The sequence below is a fragment of the Lepidochelys olivacea genome (genome assembly GCF_965140295.1).
Source record: "Lepidochelys olivacea isolate rLepOli2 genome assembly, chromosome: 18".
NCBI lineage: Eukaryota > Metazoa > Chordata > Testudines > Cheloniidae > Lepidochelys > Lepidochelys olivacea.
Window position 1 is genome coordinate 24,588,832 of NC_140428.1, and position 25,966 is coordinate 24,614,797.

Consider the following 25,966-nt stretch of genomic DNA (forward strand, 5'->3'; position numbering starts at 1 on the left):
TATGAAATGATCACTGGAGTGTTTGCCAAAGGACAGGGCACATAAAGGCAGTGCTTTCAGTCTTGTTGATAATGCACTTTAAGATTTACAAAGACTTCTCGCATTGTGCCAGAACCATGACTTCAGTTTGACACTTTAAGAGAGTTGTGTGTCCGCTTGGATACAGCCACTTTACTTTTCTACCATGTTCACTGTTTTCTTTGGGCATGTTTTTAAATGAGGAAATGGTACTGTCCAATATAGCCAAATGATTTCTGAAATTCACTGCTGAGAAGCCACCAGTTCAAAGCTTCATAAGGGATATCAAAATCTTTAAGTAAAACATATTTAGTTCTCAAAAAACTGAGAAGGGAAGCATTGTAATGAACTGGTAAAATTAAAGAGCTATAATAGCAGGGGCTAATAGGGGGCTTGGCACATGTTCCACCTGCCCTCAAGCATAAAAATACCGAAGAGCTAGAGAAGTTTGCTAAGGAGTTAACACCCTGAAGCAAGAATCCTGCATATATGGTATCTGTTGAGAAGTATTATCTTCCTTTTGCAGATAAAGAAACTGTAGCATTAAGGAACTGAAGTAATTTGCCAAAGATCACACAGAAAGTATGAAGAAGAGCTAGGACTAGAACCAGCCCTGTCCTACTATGTATTTCCTCCCATGTATATGAAAAGCCACAGCAGAAAGGCTGCATGAGGGAGGATATTTCCACCCCAATTCTGCCATCACTCTACACCCACGGAGAGCCCAGTCCTCCATACTAGGAGGTATTCCAGAGCAGGGCATACAGGTTGGGAAGTATGGGCTATATATCTGTTCATCAGTTATGTACCCACCACATAGCTTACCCATGTGCCTTGAAGGAATAAACTTTGGCGCACTGACCATGAATACGGATGTGGCTGGCCGAAAAGTTGAGTTCATATTTGATGCTACAAAATAGTCATTAAAGTGTGCCTATTTGGGGAACATTTCACAATGGCCTGGAAATTGGCTCTGTAAGAGGTGACAGCGCATGGTGGGAGAGGGGGGAAAGGGGAGGAGAATGTGACGTGTTGAATACTAGAAAGCTTTTGTTCCTGTTAATAATTAAATTATATTTGACAGTGGGATACAAGACTTTCTTTAAGCAGCTTTTTATTACATTAATATTGTATTTATACCACATACTCTTGAAACAGTTATTACGTTAAGTAATTTACTTTTAATTGATTAGCATGGAACATAGCCTAACAAGAACCACATATAATTTTATCTCCTCAGGCAGGTTCAGATTATGTGCTGACCTTTCTGACTTAATTCCTAAAAGTCTGAAAGCCCATTTAAGTCGATGGGAGTCTTGCCTTTGATTGCAATGTGCTTTTGACTGAGACACTGGTTTGTACATACAGTAAATACACAAAGCCACAATGCAAAATATGCACCAACCTTGAAGTGAATAAGACTTGGTTTGCTATAAAAAGGACACCCCTTAAATTCACGACCGGACACAACTTGTTTGCGAATAATTCCACTTTGAAGTTTCTCCAAGTTTTCAGTGAAAATCTTTCTTTCCAGTTTACTTGCACCTAGTGGCTTTGGATCTGTTTCATCTTTTGGCATCTAATAATTGAAGCCAATAAAAATGGTAATTTATTGATAAGAAACCATAGTTCAGAGATTTTTTTGTACACTCTTGTATTCCATCAAATTTTCAGAACAGAACCCAAATTTTGACCTTACAAATTTGTGCCTTAAATCCGTTCCAGAAAACATAGTTTTCATATTTTAATTAGCAGCACTGATTGGATAGCTGGGTATATAATCGGTTGATTTGTATGTGCAAATGCAGCATGTAGACAGACAAATGGTTATGCATTCAAAATTAAAGGCTAATCTGAGGCCTCTTGAAAATCAGGCTCAACGTATTCTCTAGACTAGAAAGTAAGAAGAGAAAATGATACTGTAGGTTAACAAAGCATATTTGCCAAATCTGCTCTCAGATGCTTGCATGGTGTTTCCACAGCGATGGATAAACTTATCAGAAAGTAGAATTTGGCCCTTTTAGGAAAAGCTAAAGAAGCTATCATTTAAAAGAAAAAGACTATAGGTCCAATTTTTCAAAAGCATGAAGAAAATGTGCCTGCACAGTTTTGAACATGTGTGTAATTCCAATATAGTTACAACAAGGAAGTGTGTGGTTTGGGCCATTTCTCAACTACTCTAGATAATTTAGGTTTTTCTCTTTTTACATTTAAAGAGTCAAGGAGAGGAATAGCTGAATACAAGTACTGAAAACTGTCGTCTGTATAAGAGGTAAAGTGGCAGTGAACTGAACAGATAGGAAGTGTTGAACTAGATATTTAGGCATTCATCCCTCTCATTTTAAGCTCTCTTTCTGATTACTAGCATTCTTCCAGAAGTTCCATCCACATAATGATAATCATTATGGGACAATCAACTGAGGAGGAATTTTATGTACCGTTTCTGATCCTCTCCACCCTTGTTTCAATTCCAAACTGAGCTAACAGCCCAAATGGCAGTTTGTTGCTGGTTACCAAACTATAGCCTGCAGTTTAAGCAAGTGGAAAATAGTCAAAAATGATGCAATTAGAGACAAAAGTTTCGCCAACGCCTCAGCCAAGAGTCAACAAAATCAAATGGACTACCACCTGGTTAAGTGGCCATTCTTTGGCAGGAAAGAGGAAGTGGTCAAAAATCTACATCTTGACAAAAGAAACAGCTGGAGGTTCCTGTCAACACAGACTTTTGTCTCCTGAACCTCAACTGCAGATGATTCTCGAAGAAGAGAAAGGACTGTAAGAAGAGATAGAAGGCGCCCCAAAGTATTCCTCCCTTCTCTCTACCCAGGGTTTCCAGAACACTTGAAGAACAAAGGAAACAGCTTTGGAGTGGGGGAGGGATCCTGACTGAAAGAATTCAGACAGTAAGACTGTTAGAACATATGGTGAGAGAAGCCTTTGCTTTGAAATCACTTAGCTTGTTAAGTTAGTTATAGTTGCATTTTACTCTTTATTTACTTGTAACCATTATGACTTTTATGCTTCATTACTTGTAATCACTTAAAATCTGTCTTTTTGTAATTAATAAACTTGGTTTTACTGTTTTATCTAGAGCAGTATGTTTGGATTGAAGTGTTTGGGAACCTCCATTTGGGATAACAGGATTTGTGCATATCATTTTCTATTAATAAAATGATAGACTTTATATGAACTTTTATTGTCCAGGAGAAAGCTGTGCAGTACAAGACACACAATTCGGGGGGAAAGTCCGGGTCTGGGAATTTGCTGGTGATGCTCTGCAGTGTAATTCAAGGGTGGCTGGCCATAGAAGTCTTGCAGTATATCTGGGAGTAATTTACATGCTGGAAGGTGTGTAAGAGCAGACCACAAGTGGTAGCTCTCACAGCCAAGCAGTGTAAAAGGCACCCCAGGTTGGAGATCTGGGAGGACACATGTTCATCGATCCAGATTGTACCCTGGGTAATGTCACAACACTATAAACACATTTTATATAGTGAAAAATAAATAAATAAATCCAGTCTCTGAGTAGGAGGGAGTCAGAAACCCAGCTGCCTACCAGCCAAAATGCAACAAAATGTTGACAGCTGCACACCCGCCTCTCACTCTCTGGATTTAACATAATGTAAAGAGTGAATGTGAGATTCTGGGTTATCAGCATCTGGACGTGAAAATCTCTTTACCACTGCAAAGAGGTTAGACATTCAGAAAATACAAGGGCAAATCAAGAAGACCTTACACAGCCCTCAACCAGGCAAAACACCCTTACTTGTGTCAATGAGACAGAGGGACAGACACTGCCATCTGCTACATCAGAATGTATCTGGAGTGGCTCCATTAACTTCAAGAATGGTTCCTGTTGTTAAGCATGTCCATTTCATGGTGTGGGTCTGTACTGCTTTCCAGGGTGACTACATATAGTGTTTAATTGGTCACATGATAGACAGTGCAGTGTATACATAGAAATTAGAATCAAAAATGGAATATTTTGCACTTCATGATGCCTGTTAGCCAAGGCTCTCAAAGCACCTTGGGAAAAATGATCTCAACAGAGGGAAGCTTGGAACAGGATTTATGTTAACAGTAAATTGTAGTCAGTGGATTTACTTCAGCTTTACACTGATATACCTAAGAGCAAAACCTGACCCTTAGTATGAACCGTAGGACTGGCTTAATGGAAATATGAGAGAAATTCATACTGTTGCCATTGAATGAGAAACTGCTTCAGCACTTTTACACTGGCCTATGTTGTCTCCATGTTGTTTACTTGCAAACTGGCAAGCATTACAGAGAGGCCAACATCCATCAATCAATTAAACAAAATAATGATTTAATTGGAATTGTAAATGCAAAGATTTAGTCATCTACAGAAATTTACAAACACTGCAAAATATTGGGATTTCTTTCCAGTGAACCTATTGTGCTAAGATTCAGCTTTGGAACTGAATTAAGCTTACCAGGTTAAGGCTGTGCTAAGATCTTATTACACATACCAGTTCATCTGAAACACTGTGAGCCAAATTTATCCCTGACGTGCAACTCTCTTGACTTCAACAAGCAAGGACTTCGGGGGCTATAAATAACTGATTGGAGGTGTTCATAAAGGATATTTTGTAAGAGAAGAAAGCCATAGTTGGTAGAGGAGCCTGTGACTGGAATCTTGTCAACCCTGTTTGGCTTCTTTCTTTGCTACTTCCCTTCAGCTGGAACTCAGCCTCCCAACTTCCACTTGTTTTGTACTTTGCACCTGGGCAACACTATGTTCTGACTATTGTATACAGTAATACTGCCTCTCCCCCACTTAAAGTGAGTCTTTTTCTGACTTCCAGAGTGACTGACTGCTCCACAAAGTCAACTAACTTTATAGCCATCTCAGCTTTGATTCCAATTTATTTTTTCCATAGAAAGAGAATACATTTTTACTGACGGTGCCCTTTGATGCTAAAGTCTACTCTCAAGGTCACATGTGACTTAAAAAAGAGATCTATGGAAGGTATGTGCCTTGGTAAAATGTACAAGTGCTTGGCAGCATTATGAAAACATCAATTTCCACTTTGCATATGTACATTATTTATTTCTGATCAGAGCCCTAAATGTTGTTACTTTGCTATACTGAAAGATGTGCTTTCTATGCCAAGCACTAAGTAAAAAAAAATGTTTTCTACATGAAATGATCTTCATTACCAGCTCAACAGAATGTCATGTTCAGTTTTAAAAGTCAAACGAGCCAGCAAACATGAAGTGATATATGTCTCCACAAATCTTGGAACTAAAACTAAGCCAGTTAATTTTCTCTATATAAGGGAACAAACAGTATGAGAATATAGTGGCAAACTTCAACTGCTTTGACTGATAAGTATTTTAACACATTAGTGGTTCTATGAAGATTTACATGTGCAGGTACCTTCTTTAAAACAAAACTTTCAAATGAATTCTTCATGCAAGGCTTTGAGTGCACATTCACATGGTGATAGCAAGAGTCAGAAAACTTCTAAAGACAGTGAGAAGGCCAATTACTGGGAAAAATGCAGGGGATAAGATGAGAAATTAAAAGTTTTACCTTGTATAAGTTACATTCTTGACTCCAAAGTCCTGTAAACTCTGGCTCAGCTAGAGTCTGACTCGCCTCTTTATCATCATTTTCATGGATCGTATCTTGCAATGCTTTTTCAGAAAAATCCACCACAGAACTAGATTTGTCATCAACTAAGGAACAAGCTGATGGAGTACGCCAAGACTTCTACAATGAGACAGGAGCAAAATTCCAAGGAACTATTGTTTTACTCCAGCAGCAATACCGTAAGAACAGACACTTAATAATGTTTTAATAGACTATGAAGTATGGAGGTCTGGGACTGTTTTATGCTAATTAATCTGGAAGACATTGTGCACAGTGAAAACCGTATGTTACAAGAAATCACATCATCATGTGAATTGCAGGAGTTAGTAGGTTGGAAACTAATGTTCAGGCATAAGGGTATTCATTAATGTGTACTGCCAGGAAGCTGCTTCAACCTCTAATAAATGATGCAGCCCAATTTCATGTGTTGTTTTTAACAACGGTTGTACTGTGCCTATTTTCACTGGCAGATACATTTTTCCTTTCTTTTCTTTCTTTTAAATAACAGAGCTACACCAGACAAGAAGTCATATGGGAGGATCTAAGTTGGGGACAAAAGTCCACACTCCTCCTCTCTGAGCCAGCGAAAGCCTGGAATATTATGGAGGTAAAATACTTGTAGGCATTGGTTAGGAGGATCACAAGTCTTGAAAGAACTACCCCACTTGCCTGATGTAAAAGCTGCGTGGAGAGGCTCCAAACAGAGCTGTATTTGTCACTTGGGACAAGCTAATCTGAAACTAAGTCTACAACTACATTTTACTTCTGAGTTAAATAAGGAAGTGTTCCATCTCAAGAGAGTGTCAGAACTGGACTAGCAGACTGAGACTGATGGCTATTGAGAGATCTAATGGGGAAACTATCCCATTGCCTGCTCATATTGTACTGTACAGCACCAGGCTCTAGCAAATGCAAATGCTTTTTTACAACCACCAACTCAAACTATACCTTTTCAGCGGTGAACAAACATTATTTCCCCTGCCACTCTGATAACAGCAGCCCTAAAACATTTGACCAGTTCTCTAAAGGTACTTAGGTATAATAGCATTGCTTACCTGCAGTACTGTTGCAGCTGGATCTTCACAGGCATTCTCAATATACTGCCATGTTTTGATTCTCCACCGTAAGGAATCCTGAAGTTTACCCTGACTCCTAAGTGCTTCTGCCCAAACTTGATGTTTTTTCTGCTTCTCTACATATGCTTCCTCTTGCAAAATCCGAGCTACAATCTCAGTTTTTCTAGATTTCTGCTGTTCTGTAAATTCTCTGTATTAAAGAATTAAAAAAACAAACAGAAACCAGAAAGAAAGTAAGAAAGAAGCCATTGCTGTGCACTAACAATACTACCAAAGGGTTCATTTTTTGAGCCCTTAATTTATAGTGCAGTGATGATCCGTGTATATCAAGATAATATGGGATTTTTATGATTTCTACATATTTCTACAGACTAAATATTTTCAATTATGACTTTTAAAAAGACTTGTTTGGGAAGGATATCAGGGCCCATTCCCCAAGGCTGAAAGTGATGTAAGATTTTCAAACTGTAATGTTCTCGATTCACTTAGACTTTATCCTTTAATGGGATATTGTAAACTTGAGATCTAGTCAGTTTATAACAAAAGAACTCAAAGGAGGACTGTCTAGTGACTAGGCCACTAGCCTGGGACTTGGTAGATGCAGGTTCAAATCTCTGCTCTGCCATAGACTTTGTGTGACCTTGAGTGATTCACTTATGGCATGTCTACACAGTATATCATTGCGCACTACAGAGGTGTGATTTTTTTTAAAGCACACTAATTGGTCCTTGTAGATCGTGCTGGTGCATACTAAAAGTACCCAACAATACTATGTTAAAGCACAGTAGGTAATTTTTAGTGTACACCAGCAGGATCTACATGGAACAATTAGTACAGAACATGTTAGCGTGCTTTAGAAATCATACCCCCGTAATGCGCATTGCCATGCTATGTAAACAAGCCCTCAGTCTCTCTATGCCTCAGTTTCAATACTAGCAGTTCTAGTGCTTTTAGTAGTTCTAGTACAACTCTGTCTCACAGCAATGTTGTGAGGATAAATACAGTACAAAGTTTGAGGTGCTCGGATACCATGGTAGTGGAGATCATATAAGTACCTTAAAAATAGAGAAGTAATTTGAGATCCTATGCCTGCCCCTAAATCCCTCTGACAATTTCTGTGATTTTTGCAATAACATTTTCTTATATTTTAAAATGTTCTTTGTCTTCCCTGTGCTGTATCAAAGACCAACACAAATATTGTTGAAACTGAGCATAACCAAAGTGTAGTCAATGCACAAAGTAAACAAACTGAAAAAGCTGGAAGACATTTTTTCTCTATACTCTTTCAGTTATAGTAATCTTAAATATTACTTGTAGCAATAGAAAACACACTTCTGTCTGAAATTATCTGATTTTGAAGCCATGTCTCTTTAAAGTACAGACTTTAGCTAGCAGTCTACGGTGATTAACCTAAGCTAACAAAATGAGTGTGTGGGTGGGGCCATTCTGTTGAGAAGGGAATTAACAGAATCTACAGGAAAAATTGCTATTTCTATTCCTTTCATCTATATTCCTTTAGGTTCTATATAATTTTCAGAAACAGAAATTATTTATAGTAAAGATTCAATTAGCTTCTGAGGTTTACATTTTCAACTGATTTGTGTGTAAATGATTGCTTATTCTAAATATAGGCAGGACATTATAATCTTTTGCACATATATATTGACTCATATATTGCAAATTGCTTTATCAGCAGTTAATTTATCCTTGCAGTTATGTGACATAACCTCCAGTTTACATTTGGGGAAACTGAGGCATGGAAAGTAGCAGTCCCAGAAATGGCAGAGGATTCTTGACTCCCAGTGCTGTGCCTTACCTAAAGACCATCTTTCTTCTGTACAATTAGTTCATGAGTTTACTGTGCAGTCTACAGAAACTTTAATAGCAAAACATCATATTAGCCCTAAATCACATTTGATATGGAATTTTGCTATCTTTTTGAAATTGAACAGTACAAATTAAATTACAGATTCTAATGGTTAAAGAATTAATTATTCTGCAAATAATTCAGGGACATATGCTCAGGTTGAGATTCAGATAGGAGATAGAGCACAGATCATCTCTGTTATGGGAAGAAAGGACTAAGATCAAAACAAAGGCACTCAGAGAAATAGCAGGTTAGCAGAGTGATAGCTGAAATTAGAAAGGAACTGTTGTGAGGAACATACTGTCATGTATAGCCAATAGCAAGTCTAGCAGAACATGTGATCCACACTGGGACTGCTATGTAAATTACATGGGGAAATAGTGAAAAAGATGAAGGTTTAAACCTAAAAAAATAAGGTAGTCTTTTCAAGGACAGAGTATCCATAACTCCTGCAGAATGTTTATTCATTAATTTTTATAATATGCATTTAGTGCTAGTGAAAGTGGCGGGTTCACATCTCCTAAGACTGAAGTCTCCTATTTCTATGGATATCTAGTGCATTAGTGATTAGTCCCCACACTGCCTCCTCAATCTGCTTCAATCCTAACCTAGAGGCTCACTTCTAAAGGTTTCAGAGTAAAAAGAAAAGGAGTATTTGTGGCACCTTAGAGACTAACCAATTTATTTGAGCATAAGCTTTCGTGAGCTATAGCTCAATTCAGTCTCCCTGGCCAGTCATCCACAGCCTCACTGGTACATCTACCAATAAGAGTTCCACTTCCATCTGCTTGGGGTGGTTTTCAGGACATGGACACCTGGCCAGAGAATGGACAAAACTTCATACCTATTTATGTGGGCCACTAGTCACCCTTAGATGGCAACAATTTTGGTCTTAACAAACAAAGGCCCCGATCCTTCAATTCAATCCATGTGGGCTGACTCCCATGCAGAGCTCCACTGACTTCAATGGGTCTCTTTATGCATGGTAAGTTATACCTGCACAGATGCAGTGGCAGGTTAGGGTCATGGTTTGGATTTGAACCAGTGACTCCTTCACACTTTTTTAAACTATAAGGAAAAACAGTTGAGCCAAATCCTCAACTGATATAAATCAACCTAGCTTCTTTGAGTCAATAAAGCTTTGCCAGTTCATATGATTTGAGGATTTGGATTGACAGTCTCTAGCTACACAAGACTCCAAGAATCAGTTCAGTTCCCTGGGGTAGCAAGGCTAACAGCAATATAGATTTCATGTTTTCAGTTTCTAAGTGGAGTGAGGTGACGATTCACTCCTGTATGAGTATCGACCTGGAGTAAAACGTATACAAAGAAATGACTGCTTACTGCTTGTGCCTTTCTAACTCAACACGTTGTTTATGGAGAAAAATCTCCTTGGTGACATCGCCTCCTTCTGCCAGAATATTCCCTCTCATCTTCATCTCTTGCTTTTTTGCCTCAAGAGCCTTTGCTTTGTCCCTCAGCTGGAGGGTTCGAAGGGTTTCCTACAAAGTCATGCAAATAACAGTTACATATTTTACTCACACAATATGGACTCTGATTTTAGTCCCTTTCTCTATTTACAAATTGATGGTGGATTTTTCTACCAAGAGGTTGCTTTCTTCTTTTTAATAGTTGAACTTGCCTTTGGGTTTGTTTGGTTTTTGAAAATCCTTTAATTGTACCTGATTTTATTTGCAATATTTGAGTCAATTGCATCCCTAGCTCACACAGATTACTTCTGCTCCTGGCAAAGAGCTGTGGCTGGGTCAGGACTAAATGCATGAACCATGTCTGTTGATCTCCAACCTCCTTCTCCAGGGCCCTCCCCTGAAACAAGTTACTCTATGCAACAATGTGTGGCAGGCATTGGTGGTTATAATACAATCAGTGGCTAGTTAAGACCATCTTTTCAGACTCTGGAATATATAGATTCAAACAAGTAAGATTATGATAGCCTTAAATCTGAATTTCTTCATTTTCCTGTTGGTTTAAATTAGTTTAACTGTTATGTTATGTTAAATGTTTTATTTTAATATACTGTAAAGTATTTCTGTATTAAGAGCAATACAGTCAACCACCCTCTAGGCCAGATTCTGACACCCTTACTCATGGAATACTGTAGTCTAGGTGTGGTGCCACTGAAGGCAGTGAACTGCTCTTGGAATAAGGTACTTACTCAATGAGAGTGAGGGTATTTGAATTTGGACGTGCGAGTCTCAGGGCCGGCTCCAGGCACCAGCGAACCAAGCAGGTGCCTGGGGCAGCAAATGTAAAGGGGCGACGACGTCGGGCTCTGGGGTGGCAATCTGCCCTCGGCGGTGGCTGGAATTCAGCGGCCGCTCCGTCACAGCGCATTTTGCGCTTGGCAGCAATTTGGCGGCGGGGACCATCTTTTTCAGTCGCTGGCAGCAATTCGGCGGCTGCACCATCACTCTGCCTCCCCGTTCAGCGGCAAGTTGTGTTTTTTTTGCTGCTTGGGGCAGCAAAAATGCTGGAGCCGGCCCTGGTGAGTCTGACTCTGTAACCTTTAGTGGCTAGACTCCTAGGTCATGTTATACCAGGGGCAAGCTGAATATTGGGGGGAGGGATAGCTCAATGGTTTGAGCATTGGCCTACTAAACCTAGGGGTCTGAGTTCAACCCTTGAGGGGGCCATTTAGGGATCTGGGGCAAAAACTGGGGATCGGTCCTGCTTTGAGCAGGGGGTTGGACTAGATAACCTCCTGAGGTCCCTTCCAACCCTGATATTCTATGATTGAAATGGTTTGCATTAAAATCTGTCACTCCAGAGAATCAATTGCATCACTACTAATCTTAGCAGTCGTAGAGGTACCCTATTGGAAGTTATGTTGTTTTTCAGAGACAGCACAGCTTGCATCCTTTTTTCCATATGCTCCTGAGTTTTCAGTTCTTCCTTTGCTTCTTTCTGATGAATTCTGTTGGTAGAATAAAGCCTTTCAGGTTCATGTCCTGCTGTGAAGCATTCACCATTAAAATGGCTAACCTGGCAAACAGTAATTGTTAACATTGCCAAACATTCCTCCTGTAGGTTACACTGTGTTTATATGATAACGGGTCCAGTAAAATAGAACAGTTGGAGGACTCTTCTACTTAGAACCACTTAAGTTTCAAAGGGCCACAAAGATTGTTTGTTCAACAATATATTTTCTTAAACTTTGAGTATCTACCAGTAGGTGTATTCCATATCGAGATCAACATCTAGCCACAAAAATATAGTAAAGATTTAGGTGTTGGTTATATAACCAAAGATATACAATGACATTTACTGAAACAAAGGCTGATGCTTGCATAAGTTGCTCTATTGTTTACAGACTACAAATATACCCCTAAATATGGGCCTTTTTATACATGGTATCTCCTAAATCAAGCCTGAGAAAATCCCATAACTATTAACATGAATTTAAATATATTTGGTTCATTTTTTAACCAGTTGGTCTTTTCCATCTCTAACTACCATGATCCTAGATTCCATTCTAGTAGATACAATATATTTTGCTTGAGATGTAAGACTCAGAACAGTCAAGTAATGAATTCACTGGACTTAATTTCTGGCATCTTGTCCATATTGCCAAAGAAAAAACTAAAGAATAATAGGGAAAATATACAATTACCTTTCCAGTGTATAAGGTTCTAATATACATGTAAAGTTGATTTACAAATATTTTGTAAAGAGTTTTTATTTTTATGCCAGAAACTAACAATAGTTATTTACGAAAACATAAAGCAACACAGAGTGAGCTCATCTCATTTACCACTGAAGTACAATGCAGAGATGTAACAGAAACAGTGCAAAGAAACACTGTGCAGCAGTTTTAGTAGACACAGTGAAAACTACCATATCCATTTGAAACTTCAGAGGTAATTTAGATAGGTAATCATCTGATTTGGAATTCAGCTTTTCCCCAGTTAAAAAGTATAAAGGGAATGACAAGCCTACAAGTGTCCAAGATAGTGCATCTAACTCAAAACTCAACTCCTCCAGCAATACAGTGCCCCCTAAGACCATAGTGGGACATTGTCACAACAAGAAAAGGAGGACTTGTGGCACCTTAGAGACTAACGAATTTATTTGAGCATAAGCTACATTGAGCTTATGCTCAAATAAATTTGTTAGTCTCTAAGGTGCCACAAGTCCTCCTTTTCTTTTTGCGAATACCGACTAACACGGCTGCTACTCTGAAAATTGTCAAAACAGACTCAAAAGGAAGGATCCCAACTACTGATTCACCCACACTACTTCACAAGTCACCTGGATTTTCCTCAGAGGCCTCTTATTCAAGTCCCTGTTTAGCTTGTGAGACCTGGCAGGATCACAGCACTAGGTGGTATGGCTGGAGATTTCTAAGGGCTTGTCTACACTTGTTATGCCACTGTAGCACTTAGTGAAGATGCTACCTTCACCAGTGGGAGAGCTTCTCCCATCGGCATAGATAGTCCACCTCCTTGAGAGGTGATAGCTGTGTCCCTCTTGTCAACCTAGCGCTGTCTACACCAGAGGTTAGGTCAGTATAACTATGTCATTTGGGGTGTGGAAAATCCACATCCCTAAGCGATGTAGTTATATTGACATAAATTTCTAGTGTAGACAAGGGTTAAATGTCACAATGTAATCTAGCTGTAAAATGTTTCCTCTTAAAGGCTGAGGATCAGGTATCACATTTCAGATATTGTGTTATGATACTAGCAAGGGGAAAAGCTAATGGAACCTTGACATAGATTTTTTTAGAAACTGAGCTGCTTTCTCATGATTCCTGTGTGCATCTTCGACTACTTTTTGATGTCTTCTCTCATACGCCTCCCAGGCTTCCGTTTCTTTTCTGCAAAACACAAATAAAAATCAAGTGGGCATAGTCCTACTGTCTTGATGTACGAACAGCTCCCACTAAAGTCAAGGGGTCCTCTGCTTACCCAAGGGCTGTAGGATTGTGGACTGTTGCCATTGGTTTATGTTGCCCCTTTAATTGCATTTCCCTGTGTAAATATTCTGTGGTGAGTACCTACATGAAGAGCCTTCATAACTAGCATCCTTTGAGTTAGGAAACCTTTCCAATATCCAAATGAAATGGGCTAAGATAGTTGGGGAAAGGAAAGCGGATTATCAGTTATTGTGCTTACTTTTTTCCAACCTGTTGTTTTCGTTCTGCCAGCTGGGCTACAGTCTTTTCTTTCTGAATCCTCTGTTCTGCCCGCTCTTTGCACTGTCTCTCTAGTTCCTCCTCATCCTGCTCAAGTTGCTCCCGGAGGCTTCCAAATTTCCCCTGCTCAATTTCTATCTGCCACATCTCATACCTTTTAAGCACAGAGTGAGATGTTTTCATTAAAGGGATGCAAATGAAATGGGCAAAGATAGTTGGGAAAAGGAAAGCAGACCAATTAATTACATATATTCAGTGCTACCAGCTCCATAGTGAAAAAGGAAGTTCAGCCATGTTTTACGCTATGCCCTGCTAGTTTCAAAGGACATAGCTAATAATCCTGTTAGTACTAGTATTAATACTTCTGATTTTTAGAGATGTCACTTATATTTCTCCTCAAACTCCTCTTTTTCCTCAAGCTGGTATTTACCCAATGTAAGAAAAGGCAGAATGTTTACTCGACAGTAAAGAATGCTTTTAATACTTTCTTTATTCAAAAACATCTAGTTTGTTTGTAAGCTTTTTCAGTGATGGTCCTTAGAGTTGACTATTCTGAGTTTTGACCAAGGTGCCTAGATACCATGGTGAGGGGTGCATTAAGGATGCTTAAGATTGATACAGGACATTAAATCTGAATTAAAGTGTAAATATCCATGCCCTCACATCCAGAGACAAGGTGTTAGGATAAAATCCTATTGAAGTCTCTGAGAAACCTGTGTGCAGATCACAGACAATATGGAGTCCTAGAACTGCATGAGATTTAAAAATGTGTGGGGTCCTGTTATATGTGAACCTGCCAGACCAGGCAATTGCAATATTCACATCAGGTAAAATGAGCCCTAAAGTCCCATTTTCAAAAGTAACGTAGGCATTTAGGAGCCAAAGTCTTATTAAAGCTCAATAGAACGTATTCTCCAAAGGCCCAGATCTATGAAATCAATGGGAGTTAAATCCCTAAATACTTTTGATCAGTGGTTTTCAACCTTTCTCCATTTGCAGACCCCTAAAAAATTTCAGATGGAGGTGTAGACCCCTTTGGAAATCTTAGACATAGTCTTGGACCCCCAGGGGTCCACAGACCACCGGTTGAAAACCACTGCCTTTGTGGATCAGGGCCTAAGTGCCTCAATGGGATGTAGGCTCCTAAGTCACTTTGGTGCTCTTGAAAATTTTACAGAAGGATATGACTGAGGCAGACACAGAATGGGGAGAGAACTATTCTCAGCAAAAGTGAAAGTCTTAGGACATTCTGATGCTTTCAGATGAAATCAGGAATTAGAAAGTACAACTTAACTAGCACTTTTTTGTCTTGTTTCAGGAAGTGTTTTTATCTGTTTGGCTTGTTTGGCTGTCACAATCTTTAACAACTTTTTTTTAGGTTTAATGCGTTTAACGCAAATCACACACCAAATGAAAGCATCAAAGAAGCTTTTTAAAGCTACTATGTAATTCTGAAGTAGGATATACTACTTTCTGCCTAATCATTTAGCTAAGCATGGCTATAAGTTCCTGCTTGAGCTTTTGCTTTGATATGGCTGTTTAGTATTTGAACTGCTGGTGCAAAACTATAAAGGGGTTTGCCAGCTACCTTCTGCAAAGATATCATTTTATTTTTTATCATCTGAATAATTTTGTAAGTGTGATGCATCAACTAACAGCATGAGCAGAAAAATACAGAGTGCTACTAAACTGTCTCTATTATTTTGGTATTATAGTTCATTAAAGGGTGTCTGGGAGACTGCAGCGAATAACACAACACTGTTATATTCAAACTAAAAATGGTTCCAAATGGGATACAGGGAGAGTTAATTATCCTAAGTGACCTGCACACTTGTGGTGATCACTAATTGATATGTGCTACCTATGTTGCTACAAACACTCATCAGCACCAGTTTTCTGTGGTTGCTGATGTTGCTTTCCCTTCACCTCCTTTTAAGAACTAGAAACTAAGTAAATATGCATAGATACAATTCTTTATATATTATTCAGTACATAATTGTGACAGTCTGCATCACTACGTCCACCCTTTTTTCAAGGCTATGATACATTTTGTATAAACTATGCCTTGTAAACTATCATCTGAAAATTCATGATTTGCTGATCATTATTATCCTGGTAAAATATGTGTGGCAACATTGTATGTAAAGTTATAATATTCTACTATATGATGTTACTAAAACATATTCCAGATCTGGGGAAGCAGTCACAAACCAGGTTTCAGAGTAGCAGCCGTGTTAGTCTGTATTCGCAAAAAGAAAAGGAGGACTTGTGGCACCTTAGAGACTAACCAATTTATTAGAGCATAAGCTTTCGTGAGCTACAGCTCACTTCCTCAGATGCATATCGTGGAAACTGCCACGATATGCATCTGAGGAAGTGAGCTGTAGCTCACGAAAGCTTATGCTCTAATAAATTGGTTAGTCTCTAAGGTGCCACAAGTCCTCCTTTTCTTTTAGTCACAAACCAGTTCCTCAGAGACAAAAGGCAAACTGGCACCTCAGCCAGGTGTCAATGAAATCAAATGGATTATCACCTGGTTAAGTGGCCATTCTTTGGCAGGAAAAAGGGTGTGAGCGAGAAATTAACATTTTGTCAAAGAAATAAGCTGGAGGTTCCCGTCCCCACAGATTTTCTGTCTCCTGAACTCCAGCTGGAGATGATTCTCAAAGAATAGGAAAAAGTACACAAATGGAGAGCAGACACCCCAAGTTATCTCTTCCTTCCTCTGTACTCACGGCATCGACAACATTTGAAGGACAAAGGAAGCATCATTGGACTGAGGAAGATATCCTGTCTGAAAAGAAGTCAACCAGTAATATTGCTAGAACATGTGGTGAGAGAGACTTTTGCTTTGAATTCACTTTAGCTTGTAAAGTTAGGTGTTGTGTTTTACCTTTTATTTCTTTGTAACCAGTTCTGGCTTTTATGCTTAGAATCATAGACTATCAGGGTTGGAAGGGACCTCAGCAGGTCATCGAGTCCAACCCCCTGCTCAAAGCAGGACCAATCCCCAGGTAAATCAGCCCAGCCAGGGCTTTGTCAAGCCTGACCTTAAAAACCTCAAAGGAAGGAGATTCCACCGCCTCCCTAGATAACCCATTCCCAGTGCTTCACCACCCTCCTAGTGAAAAAGTTTTTCCTAATATCCAATCTAAACCTCCCGCACTGCAACTTGAGACCATTACTCCTTGTTCTGTCATCTGCTACCACTGAGAACAGTGTAGATGGAACCCCCTTTCAGGTAGTTGAAAGCAGCTATCAAATCCCCCCTCATTCTTCTCTTCTGCAGACTAAATAATCCCAGTCCCCTCAGCCTCTCCTCATAAGTCATGTGCTCCAGCCCCCTAATAATTTTTGTTGCCCTCTGCTGGACTCTTTCCAATTTTTCCACATCCTCCTTGTAGTGTGGGGCCCAAAACTGGATACAGTACTCCAGATGAGGCCTCACCAATGCCAAATAGAGGGGAATGATCATGTGCCTCAATCTACTGGCAATGCTCCTAATTATACAATCCAAAATGCCGTCAGCCTTCTTGGCAACAAGGGCACACTGTTGACTCATATCCAGCTTCTTGTCCACTGTAACCCCTAGGTCCTTTTCTGCACAACTGCTGCCTAGCCGCTCGGTCCCTAGTCTGTAGCGGTGCATGGGATTCTTCCATCCTAAGTGCAGGACTCTGCAAGTGTCCTTGTTGAACCTCATCAGATTTCTTTTGGCCCAATCCTCCAATTTGTCTAGGGCCCTCTGTATCCTACCCCTACCCTCCATCATATCTACCACTCCTCCCAGTTTAGTGTCATCACCAGACTTGCTGAGGGTGCAATTCACACCATCCTCCAGATCATTAATGAAGATATTGAACAAAACCGGCCCCAGGACCGACCCTTGGGGCACTCCGCTTGATACTGGCTGCCAACTAGACATGGACCTATTGATCACTACCCGTTGAACCCGACGATCTAGCCAGCTTTCTATCTGCCTTATAGTCCATTCATCCAGCCCATACTTCTTTAACTTGCTGACAAGAATACTGTGGGAGACCATAACAAAAGCTTTGCTAAAGTCAAGGAATAACACGTCCACTGCTTTCCCCTCATCCACAGAGCCAGTTATCTCGTCATAGAAGGCAATTAGGTTAGTCAGGCATGACTTGCCCTTGGTGAATTCATGCTGACTGTTCCTGATCACTTTCGGCTTCTCTAAGTGCTTCAAAATTGATTCCTTGAGGACCTGCTCCATGACTTTTCCAGGGACTGAGGTGAGGCTGACTGGCCTGTAGTTCCCCAGATCCTCCTCCTTCCCTTTTTTAAAGATGGGCAGTGCATTAGCTTTTTTCCAGTTGTCCAGGACCTCCCCCGATCGCCATGAGTTTTCAAAGATAATGGCCAATGGCTTTACAATCACATCCGCCAACTCCTTTAGCACCCTCAAATGCAGTGCATCCAGCCCCATGGACTTCGCTCGTGCAGCTTTTCTAAATACTTGTAATCAGCATTTTTACTTGTAATCACTTAAAATCTATCTTTTTGTAGTTAATAAACTTGTTTTATTGTTTTATCTAAACCAGTGAGCTTGTGTTGTCCAGGAGAGGGTTGGGCAGTATAAGAGGCATATTTCTGGGGGAAGTCTGGGACTGGGAATTTGCTGGTGTTGCTCTGCAGTGTAATTCAAGGGTGGCTGATCATAGCACTCAGACAGTATAGCTGGAATTTACATGCTAGAGGCTGTGTGAGAGCAGACCAGGAGTGCTTGCTCTAACAGCGAAGCAGTGTAGAAAGCACCCCAGGTTGGAAAATTGAGGGGACACAGCTGTTCAATAGTCCAGATTGTACCCTGGGGAATGTCATTATAATATATTCAGGAAGAATACATTAAAGGATAGAAGTTAGAATCTTCCTAATAAGGATCACAGGGAGAAACGTCTACTTTACTCCACCTTTCTTCCTACTTCAGAATAAGACAAGGACCTATATGTCCCTAGCTGGTGTAAATCCCTAGCTGGTGTAAATCACCATAGTTCTACTGTAACCAACAGAGCTACATTGATTTACAGCAGCTAAGGATATGGCCCACAAATCATTTCCAAAGCAGGGTACTGCATGGGTATGTGTGAGGTCAAGCGCTACTCTCAAAAGCCTTTGCTTTATGTGGAAACTCATGTAAGTTACTCCAAAATATTATATATCAATTTATATAAAATCAACATTTGGAGACATTAATGTTTTGGCAAGCGGCATTATACTCATTCAGTGGATAGTACATGGTGGATGCTAAGGAAATAGGGGAGAAATAGAAACCCAAGTTAACCTATGAATGACGATGTTAGGAGATTTTTGGAAAAGTCCCTTGTGTTTTTCTCACATCTGAAAAAGAAAGAAGGATTGCTGAAGAGCAAGTCAAAAGAGTGAGCATGCAGGTGCTTGAAATGGTGGAGCAGTCGCACAGGCAGCACTTTCTTTTGTAAACAAGAATCAATTCTGACCTCTGAAAGAGATTCTTTCGACATCTTGTGAGTCAGAGCAAGTTAGAGAAGTTGCAGTCATGAAATACCTAACTTACAGAGACACACTCTGTGATCCTTCTATATTAAGCATTTGGTTTTTCCAAAAGACAGCAAAGACTATAACTCATATAAATTACCCTTCAGTGTCCAGGTGTCTTTCAAAATGTTTGCTCACTATCCTGAATCTGACAGATATTCACTCAGTTTCCCATGTGGCCCCAACATCAGCACAAAGTTGAAGGAAAACTTTTATGTAACAACCAAGGAATGACTCTACTCAAGTTTAAACTGTGGCATCTGCAGGATGGAGAGCTTGACAAAAATAGAATACACTTCCTTCACATAAATATGCAGAGTGCTTGTTCTGCAAAAGTAACACTGCTAATATGGTAGCAAAAATATCCAGGGTCTGGTTTTGAAGTCTTTGCTTTTCAGATGTGTTTCTTTCTGCTCAGACTCTAAGGTATGGCTTCACTGCAGTGGAAGCTTGCCCTTGGTAGACAGACAGCATGCTAAAAATAGAAGTGTGGATGCTGCAGCACACGCTAGCCATGTGTGTACAAGCCTATCTGATCCCCTTGGTCCATACTCAGGTAGCTAGCGCGTGATGCCACCCATGCCACAACATCCACACTGCTATTTTTAGTGTGTTAGCTCAAGCAAAGCTATCATGTGGCTGTCCACCTGGACTGAGAGAAATAATCCCAACTGTAGTGCAAACATGCCCCAGAGGGTCAAGCTGCTTCTTCTCAAGGTCACCAAGAGAGGCGTAGTCTCTTGTCAAATCTCCAGCCATATGCGCCAGTGTTTTATAAGGCATCTTTCATTTTGAAAGACACAAAGAACTGACTGTCTTTCAACTGATCAATAATGGTGACAACTGTCACATTGTCCCTTCAAGATTAACCTCACAATGCCTTTTGAAAATTCACAATACCTTAGATAAGGCCCACTGGTACACTAGAAAACAGCAGCTCTTTGCAAACTGATGATCAGATGCAGTTACCTGCCCTATCCTGGTGCAGATACTTCGTGTACCTTTATAATGGAAGTAGAGTGATGACATTTCCCTGAACTTAATTGTATACTTGACTAGAGATGCTATGAAAGTGAAGCACTTTTTAAACATTTGTTTTCTCAGTAAAAATTCCTTTAACAATAAGTTGCTATTGGAAACACACACACAAGTTGGTAAGAGACACTAAGTAAAAGATACAAGTTCACTGTATTTCAGAGCTTAGGATGCAATAGTCTCACTGAACAGCCCTAATATCAGTAGTCAAATCCCGATCCCACAGAAGTGAATGGAAGCATTGCTGTTGATTTTATTGACTCTTTGATGTTGTGCTCTCTAGTAGGTTAGCCCAAAATTAAAATCTACTTTGAAACTGTTTTTAACATGACAAATAAAGGTTTCAGAATGTCTACCTGAGATTTTATTAAATCCACTACAGCTTTACCACAAAATTAAAATATGAACTCCAAAACATTAAAATTTGAAAAAGCAATAAATGCTATTTTGTGGGATCTACAAAGAGACAATATTTTTCTTTCCACTATCACTGCAATGAACCAAATCCTAGGTCAAATTCTCTGTTTATCTACATGAGCACAACTCCGGTGACTTGTTATGTAAAAGGAATATTGCTGGTGTAGTAGAACAGTATCAAAGGTCAGTTTCTGAAGTCTTTGATTTTCAGATGTGTGTCTTTCTGCTCACGCTGCAAGGGTCAAACTGCTTCAGCTCAAGGTCACTAACAGAGGAGTTACACCTATTTACACCAGCAGAGAATTTGGCCTGCAATTCCTACAGCTGTGCTCACATTTCTGATGATGCTGTTTAAGCCTGATAAAGGCACCTGTTCTATACACTGAAGGAGTAGTAGTTTCTAAAATAACTGTCTGCATTTCAGCTCCTTTCAGAACACACACACACAAAAATGTTCGCCACAAAAACTACATAATGAATACAGAGAGATGTTATTTTCAGGCTTCTAAGACAGTATTGCAAATGGTGTAGGACGGAAAGAAAATGACGACTATGTCCTTTAAACTTTTTCACAAGCTTTACTGCCTCTAAGTTTTCAATCGCTTTAAATATCAGCTGTTACAAATTTGCATGCTTTATGTTCACTCCCTTTCAAACTGTGAATTAATCAATAAGTTGGTTTAGGACTTTGGGCTGAAGATCAGTCCCTTCAATTCTTTCTCACTTCTTTCTCACTTTTTAACTTACACATTTTCTTTCAGCATCAAAGCAATTTTTGACTCAAGGTCCTTTTCATTCCCCAGTTCAGCACACAGTCGTCTGTGCATTGCCTGTAGGCGGAATACAGCAGCACTGTTACATTTAAAAAGAAAAAAATGAAATAATGTATGTTAAAACCTTGCAAAGTAAAAAATTCCAGAAATAATTAAGGTGCCATAAGGCTGAGACATTTGTTTTAGAATTCCACTAATTTATATTAACATAATGTCTTTCAATAATGGCTCCTAAAGTGTCCATTCTCTTCTGAAAGGCACAATCTCATTAAACTACTATCTACTGGTTAATTGAAAATTAAGATGAGAGCATTTTACCATCACTCGGCCATATTTTAAAGTGATTTGTAATTTCTAATGCTGATAAATACCACTTATGTAGTTAATTTTAGGAAAACAAATAGGACAAAGATTGTTGTCTGCTTTTAAAATGATAATACAACCTTACTTGTACCCCCCAAGATTTTGGCAAACAGAGTAGATAAATTCTGCTCCTAGTTGCATTGGTGCAAATGCAGTTATTTCAGCTGAGTTTCACTGATGTAACAGAGGAGAACTGAGACTGGTAACTTTCCAGGATGGAAAAAAGGCCACATAGGGCCAAACTTTCTGCTGGAGTAATTCCCTTGACTTCAATGGAGTTATGCCAGCAGAGAATCTGTCCCAGAGTCTCCAATCTATCAAGCTTTCCACAGAAAAAAGAAGTGTTTAATTCACTGACCCAAATAACAACCCTTAATATAAATCTCCCTCATTTCCATCTTTCTCCCTTCAGTGCTTGCAATCAGGCCTTTTGCCACTCCAACAGTTGCAGTTAGTTGAATGCATTGTCTTACTGCTGGTAATAAACAGAATAAATGAGTACTTTCTGCTGACAATCTGTCTCTTGCTAATCCTGGAAAAGTCAATTGTGGGACAGGTTCATGGTATATCATCTGTTGAAGAAATGTCATGATATATAAATGGATTTTGAAATCTCTGTCCCATTCCACATATTGAACATTCCTCTATGAGTAATGATCCTGCTTCTTACTCCGTACACCCCAAAATGGGCTTTACTGAGCTAAGTATCAAAACTAGCTTGACTACCTTTGTCAAAGTCAAAAATCAACTGATTCTTAATTTTATTAGAAAGCATAAAAAATGACTGATACTATTTAAAGATAGCTTCGCCCTGTGTTTAACATGCTTGTTTTAACAGCAATTACTTACACTGATTAAAATTGTGTCAACGAAATATAATGTAAACCTCATACTTTCAAACCTGAACCATACACAAATGTGTATTTTCAGCTGGTCTGAAACCTGGTCCATCTGAATGTAATTTATAATGAATGATTCATATATGCTACTGCTCCTCCTTACTTCTCCAAGGATGAAATACACTCCTGCGCAGAAGGCCAGTGCATCACTTAAGTCCCGTGTAAGCCCTCAAGATAGGGTTTGCATGGGATTTAATTTGTACATATAGCTGTGCTGGATAAGTATCGATCCCAGGTTTGAAAAATAAGCAAACTGAATGCAAGAATCATATGGCACTAGAATCTGGGACTACAGTAGAACCTCAGAGTTATGAACACCTCAGGAATGGAGGTTATTCGTCTAACTCTGAAATGTTCATAACTCTAAACAAAACGTTATGGTTGTTCCTTCAAAAGTTTACAACTGAACATTGACTTAATACAGCTTTGAAACTTTACTATGCAGAAGAAAAATGCTACTTTCCCTTTATTTTTTTAGTAGTTTACATTTAACACAGGACTGTACTGTATTTGCTCTGTGTGTGTGTGTGTGTGTGTGTGGGTTGCTGCCTGATTGTGTACTTCTGGTTCCAAATGAGGTGTGTGGTTGACTGATCAGTTTGTAACTCTGTTGTTTGTAACTCTGAGGTTCTACTGTTTCAGACTCCTGACATTTCCATATCATCACTGGAAGCTGAGGCCATGTTTCTGCTGGGGGACCATGTGAAGTAAGACACTGCAGCATGTACTGCCCAGCTGGACCTGGGTGGTGGCCTCCCATAGCCCACTGATTGGCCCATGCTGATATATAAGCCAGGAAGCCATCACAGAGAGCTGCCTGAGCAATGATGTAGACTGCTTGCATGTGTCTGTTCCAGACCTTGACTTGTTGTGAACCCTAGACTCCAGCTTCTGATCCCAGTTTGCCCCTGCCACCTGCCTGTAACTCAGTACCAGAATTCCTGGTATTGTGACCCAGCTTGACGCTGACTCTGGTGCTCGTCTCCTGACCACAACATGGTAACTGACCCATACACACAGGCCACCCACTACCTGGCCCTGACACAGAGGCCCAAAGTGGTGAAGTGACTAATTCTGCCATTGGTCACAGAAGCCCTACAACCTAAAAACAAAACCAGTGCATTGTAAGATGCAGTACATGGCACAAACTCACTTGTAGCCATAACCTAAAGTACTGTATTATTTCAGGCTTATTGAATAGTAACTTGAACCTGACTAAATAGAAAACATATTTTTCATTTGCATCTCCAGCATAATTTAACATTGTCATTAACTTAAGTCCAAATATCACTGCATAGGTACCAATAATGCTAAATTAATGATAATTCATATTTTAACAACTGTTAAAATATCATGTTATTTAAGTCTTTAAGCCAGGAATTTGGTATATCTTCCTACTCCATTATTAAGCAGCAAATATCTATAATGGACCATTGTGATAGTTGCTATCAGAACTACTACATAGCAGCATATCTACAGATTAGACCTTGGCCTGGCATAAGTATAAAAGTTATGTTGCTCTTCTTAGCGTTTATTTAATGATTGTTTAAATTATAGGGCATCTGATACTGAGCATATTTCTTCTACAATAAATTACATGAGGATACAGTGTCTCAAAACTACTCCATAAAGACTTCCTGAGAGGAAGAACTATGGAAATTAACTCTAGAAGCCATATGGGATCAAACAGGACATTGTTATTGGAGAGCGTACATTTCTGTGCAAAAGATTGAAAAAGTCTTAATTCAGCTATTTCACCCGATTACGCTGCAAACTCCACTCCCTGGAGTCTTCAGACAATCAAACTACATTTTTTAAAATAATTTTCTTTTAAAAAATTCTTATGTTTACTTGCCCAAAGAATCTGAAATTCAATCACACTCAAACTATATATTACAGAATAGTGTCTACTACACAAGAATTCATTTTCCTTAAACATTTAGTCACTTGTCACTTGTTTTTGATCATTAGCCATTCTGTTTTAGCAATTAAGTTACCTTTATTAGTTTGTTATTCATTGAGACATTTTATTAACCTGAAGAATACAGGGCACAGTGGCAGCTGCAAAGCTGGTTCACAATACACTGGATACCAGCACACAAACCACCCACTGCTTTCAATTTAAACAAATTAGAAAGGTCCAGTAAATTCACTCCCACTTCACAGCAGAGAAGCTCAGTAGCTGCTGTTGTATTATATTGCATTTGTGCATTTCACAAACACACAACACTGAGAAACAGAATATATAAGTACCAGTTCCTTGTCATAACAGGCATGAGCATAGCAAAACTAAAAATGACATAGCATACTTCTGATGTCAGTTGATCTATATTAACCAGATGATTAAATGAATGGTGGGTGGAAGGAATGATAAATGTAAACCAGACTAACTGTATATGTTAAGATGACTTTATTTGTACTATAGCACATACATTTCTTAAATCTACATTTTATTTATCCCAGGCTGAAAATCCCTTTCATACATTCTAGCCTCTGTGTAAGGCTAAAAATGAGAAAGTCCTTTCTCATGTAAAATGACGAACGTGATCAACGGGCTTTCTTGGGAGTTGGAAGAGTCAACCAAAGTTAAAGGTATACAAATGTCATTAAATTATCTGTCAGATTATCATATTTTCGTTGTGGACCTTGTGTCAATGGCACTCGGTTTTTGCCCAGCTGAGTGCTACAATGACAAACTTGCATAAAATGAACAAATTGCATATACCTTCTTTTTAGAACTCATCTTTCAATATTAAGGTGCCTCCATATGGACTACAGGTCTCAGCATGCAATGCTCTGTCTTGATGTGAGAAGGTTACTCTGATTAAGACAGTGCATTGTATCCTGGGATTAGTAATTTACAAGGGCTACACATCCAAACAAAAATTTAGTGCATATGTGGACTATATTGTAAAACTCCACAGGCTGTATCTGTATAAGACAAATATATAAAAACTCATTGGTAAAGTATATATGATATTCTTCAGTGAGACTGTCAGGTACATTGGATATATCACTGATAAAATGATGACAATAGGTTGTAATGGGTTGATTCTCCAAGTGAGGCATGTTTGTATTCTCAGTAATGCCTGTGATTCTTATAAGAATCACAAGATAAGTCCCCATAAATCCTTGGGAGACTATTATCTCTCATAAAATGACTAATCTGATGGCCACTGTGAACTTTAATTAATCCCATGAGCAA

General features: G+C 39.3%; 1 protein-coding gene across 1 annotated transcript in view; it reads right to left on the reverse strand.

Moving 5' to 3' along the window:
• The window catches only part of CFAP74 (cilia and flagella associated protein 74), a 103,663-nt gene that overhangs the window by 58,809 nt on the left and 18,888 nt on the right, over positions 1-25,966 (reverse strand). The window contains exons 6-13 of the mRNA XM_084651623.1: positions 21,474-21,578; positions 13,714-13,887; positions 13,305-13,415; positions 11,411-11,513; positions 9,923-10,080; positions 6,691-6,901; positions 5,576-5,755; positions 1,424-1,597 (exon numbers count right to left, since the gene is read on the reverse strand). Of these exons, the coding sequence (XP_084507749.1) occupies positions 1,424-1,597; positions 5,576-5,755; positions 6,691-6,901; positions 9,923-10,080; positions 11,411-11,513; positions 13,305-13,415; positions 13,714-13,887; positions 21,474-21,578 (1,216 nt within the window). The remainder of the gene's footprint in view (positions 1-1,423; positions 1,598-5,575; positions 5,756-6,690; positions 6,902-9,922; positions 10,081-11,410; positions 11,514-13,304; positions 13,416-13,713; positions 13,888-21,473; positions 21,579-25,966) is intronic.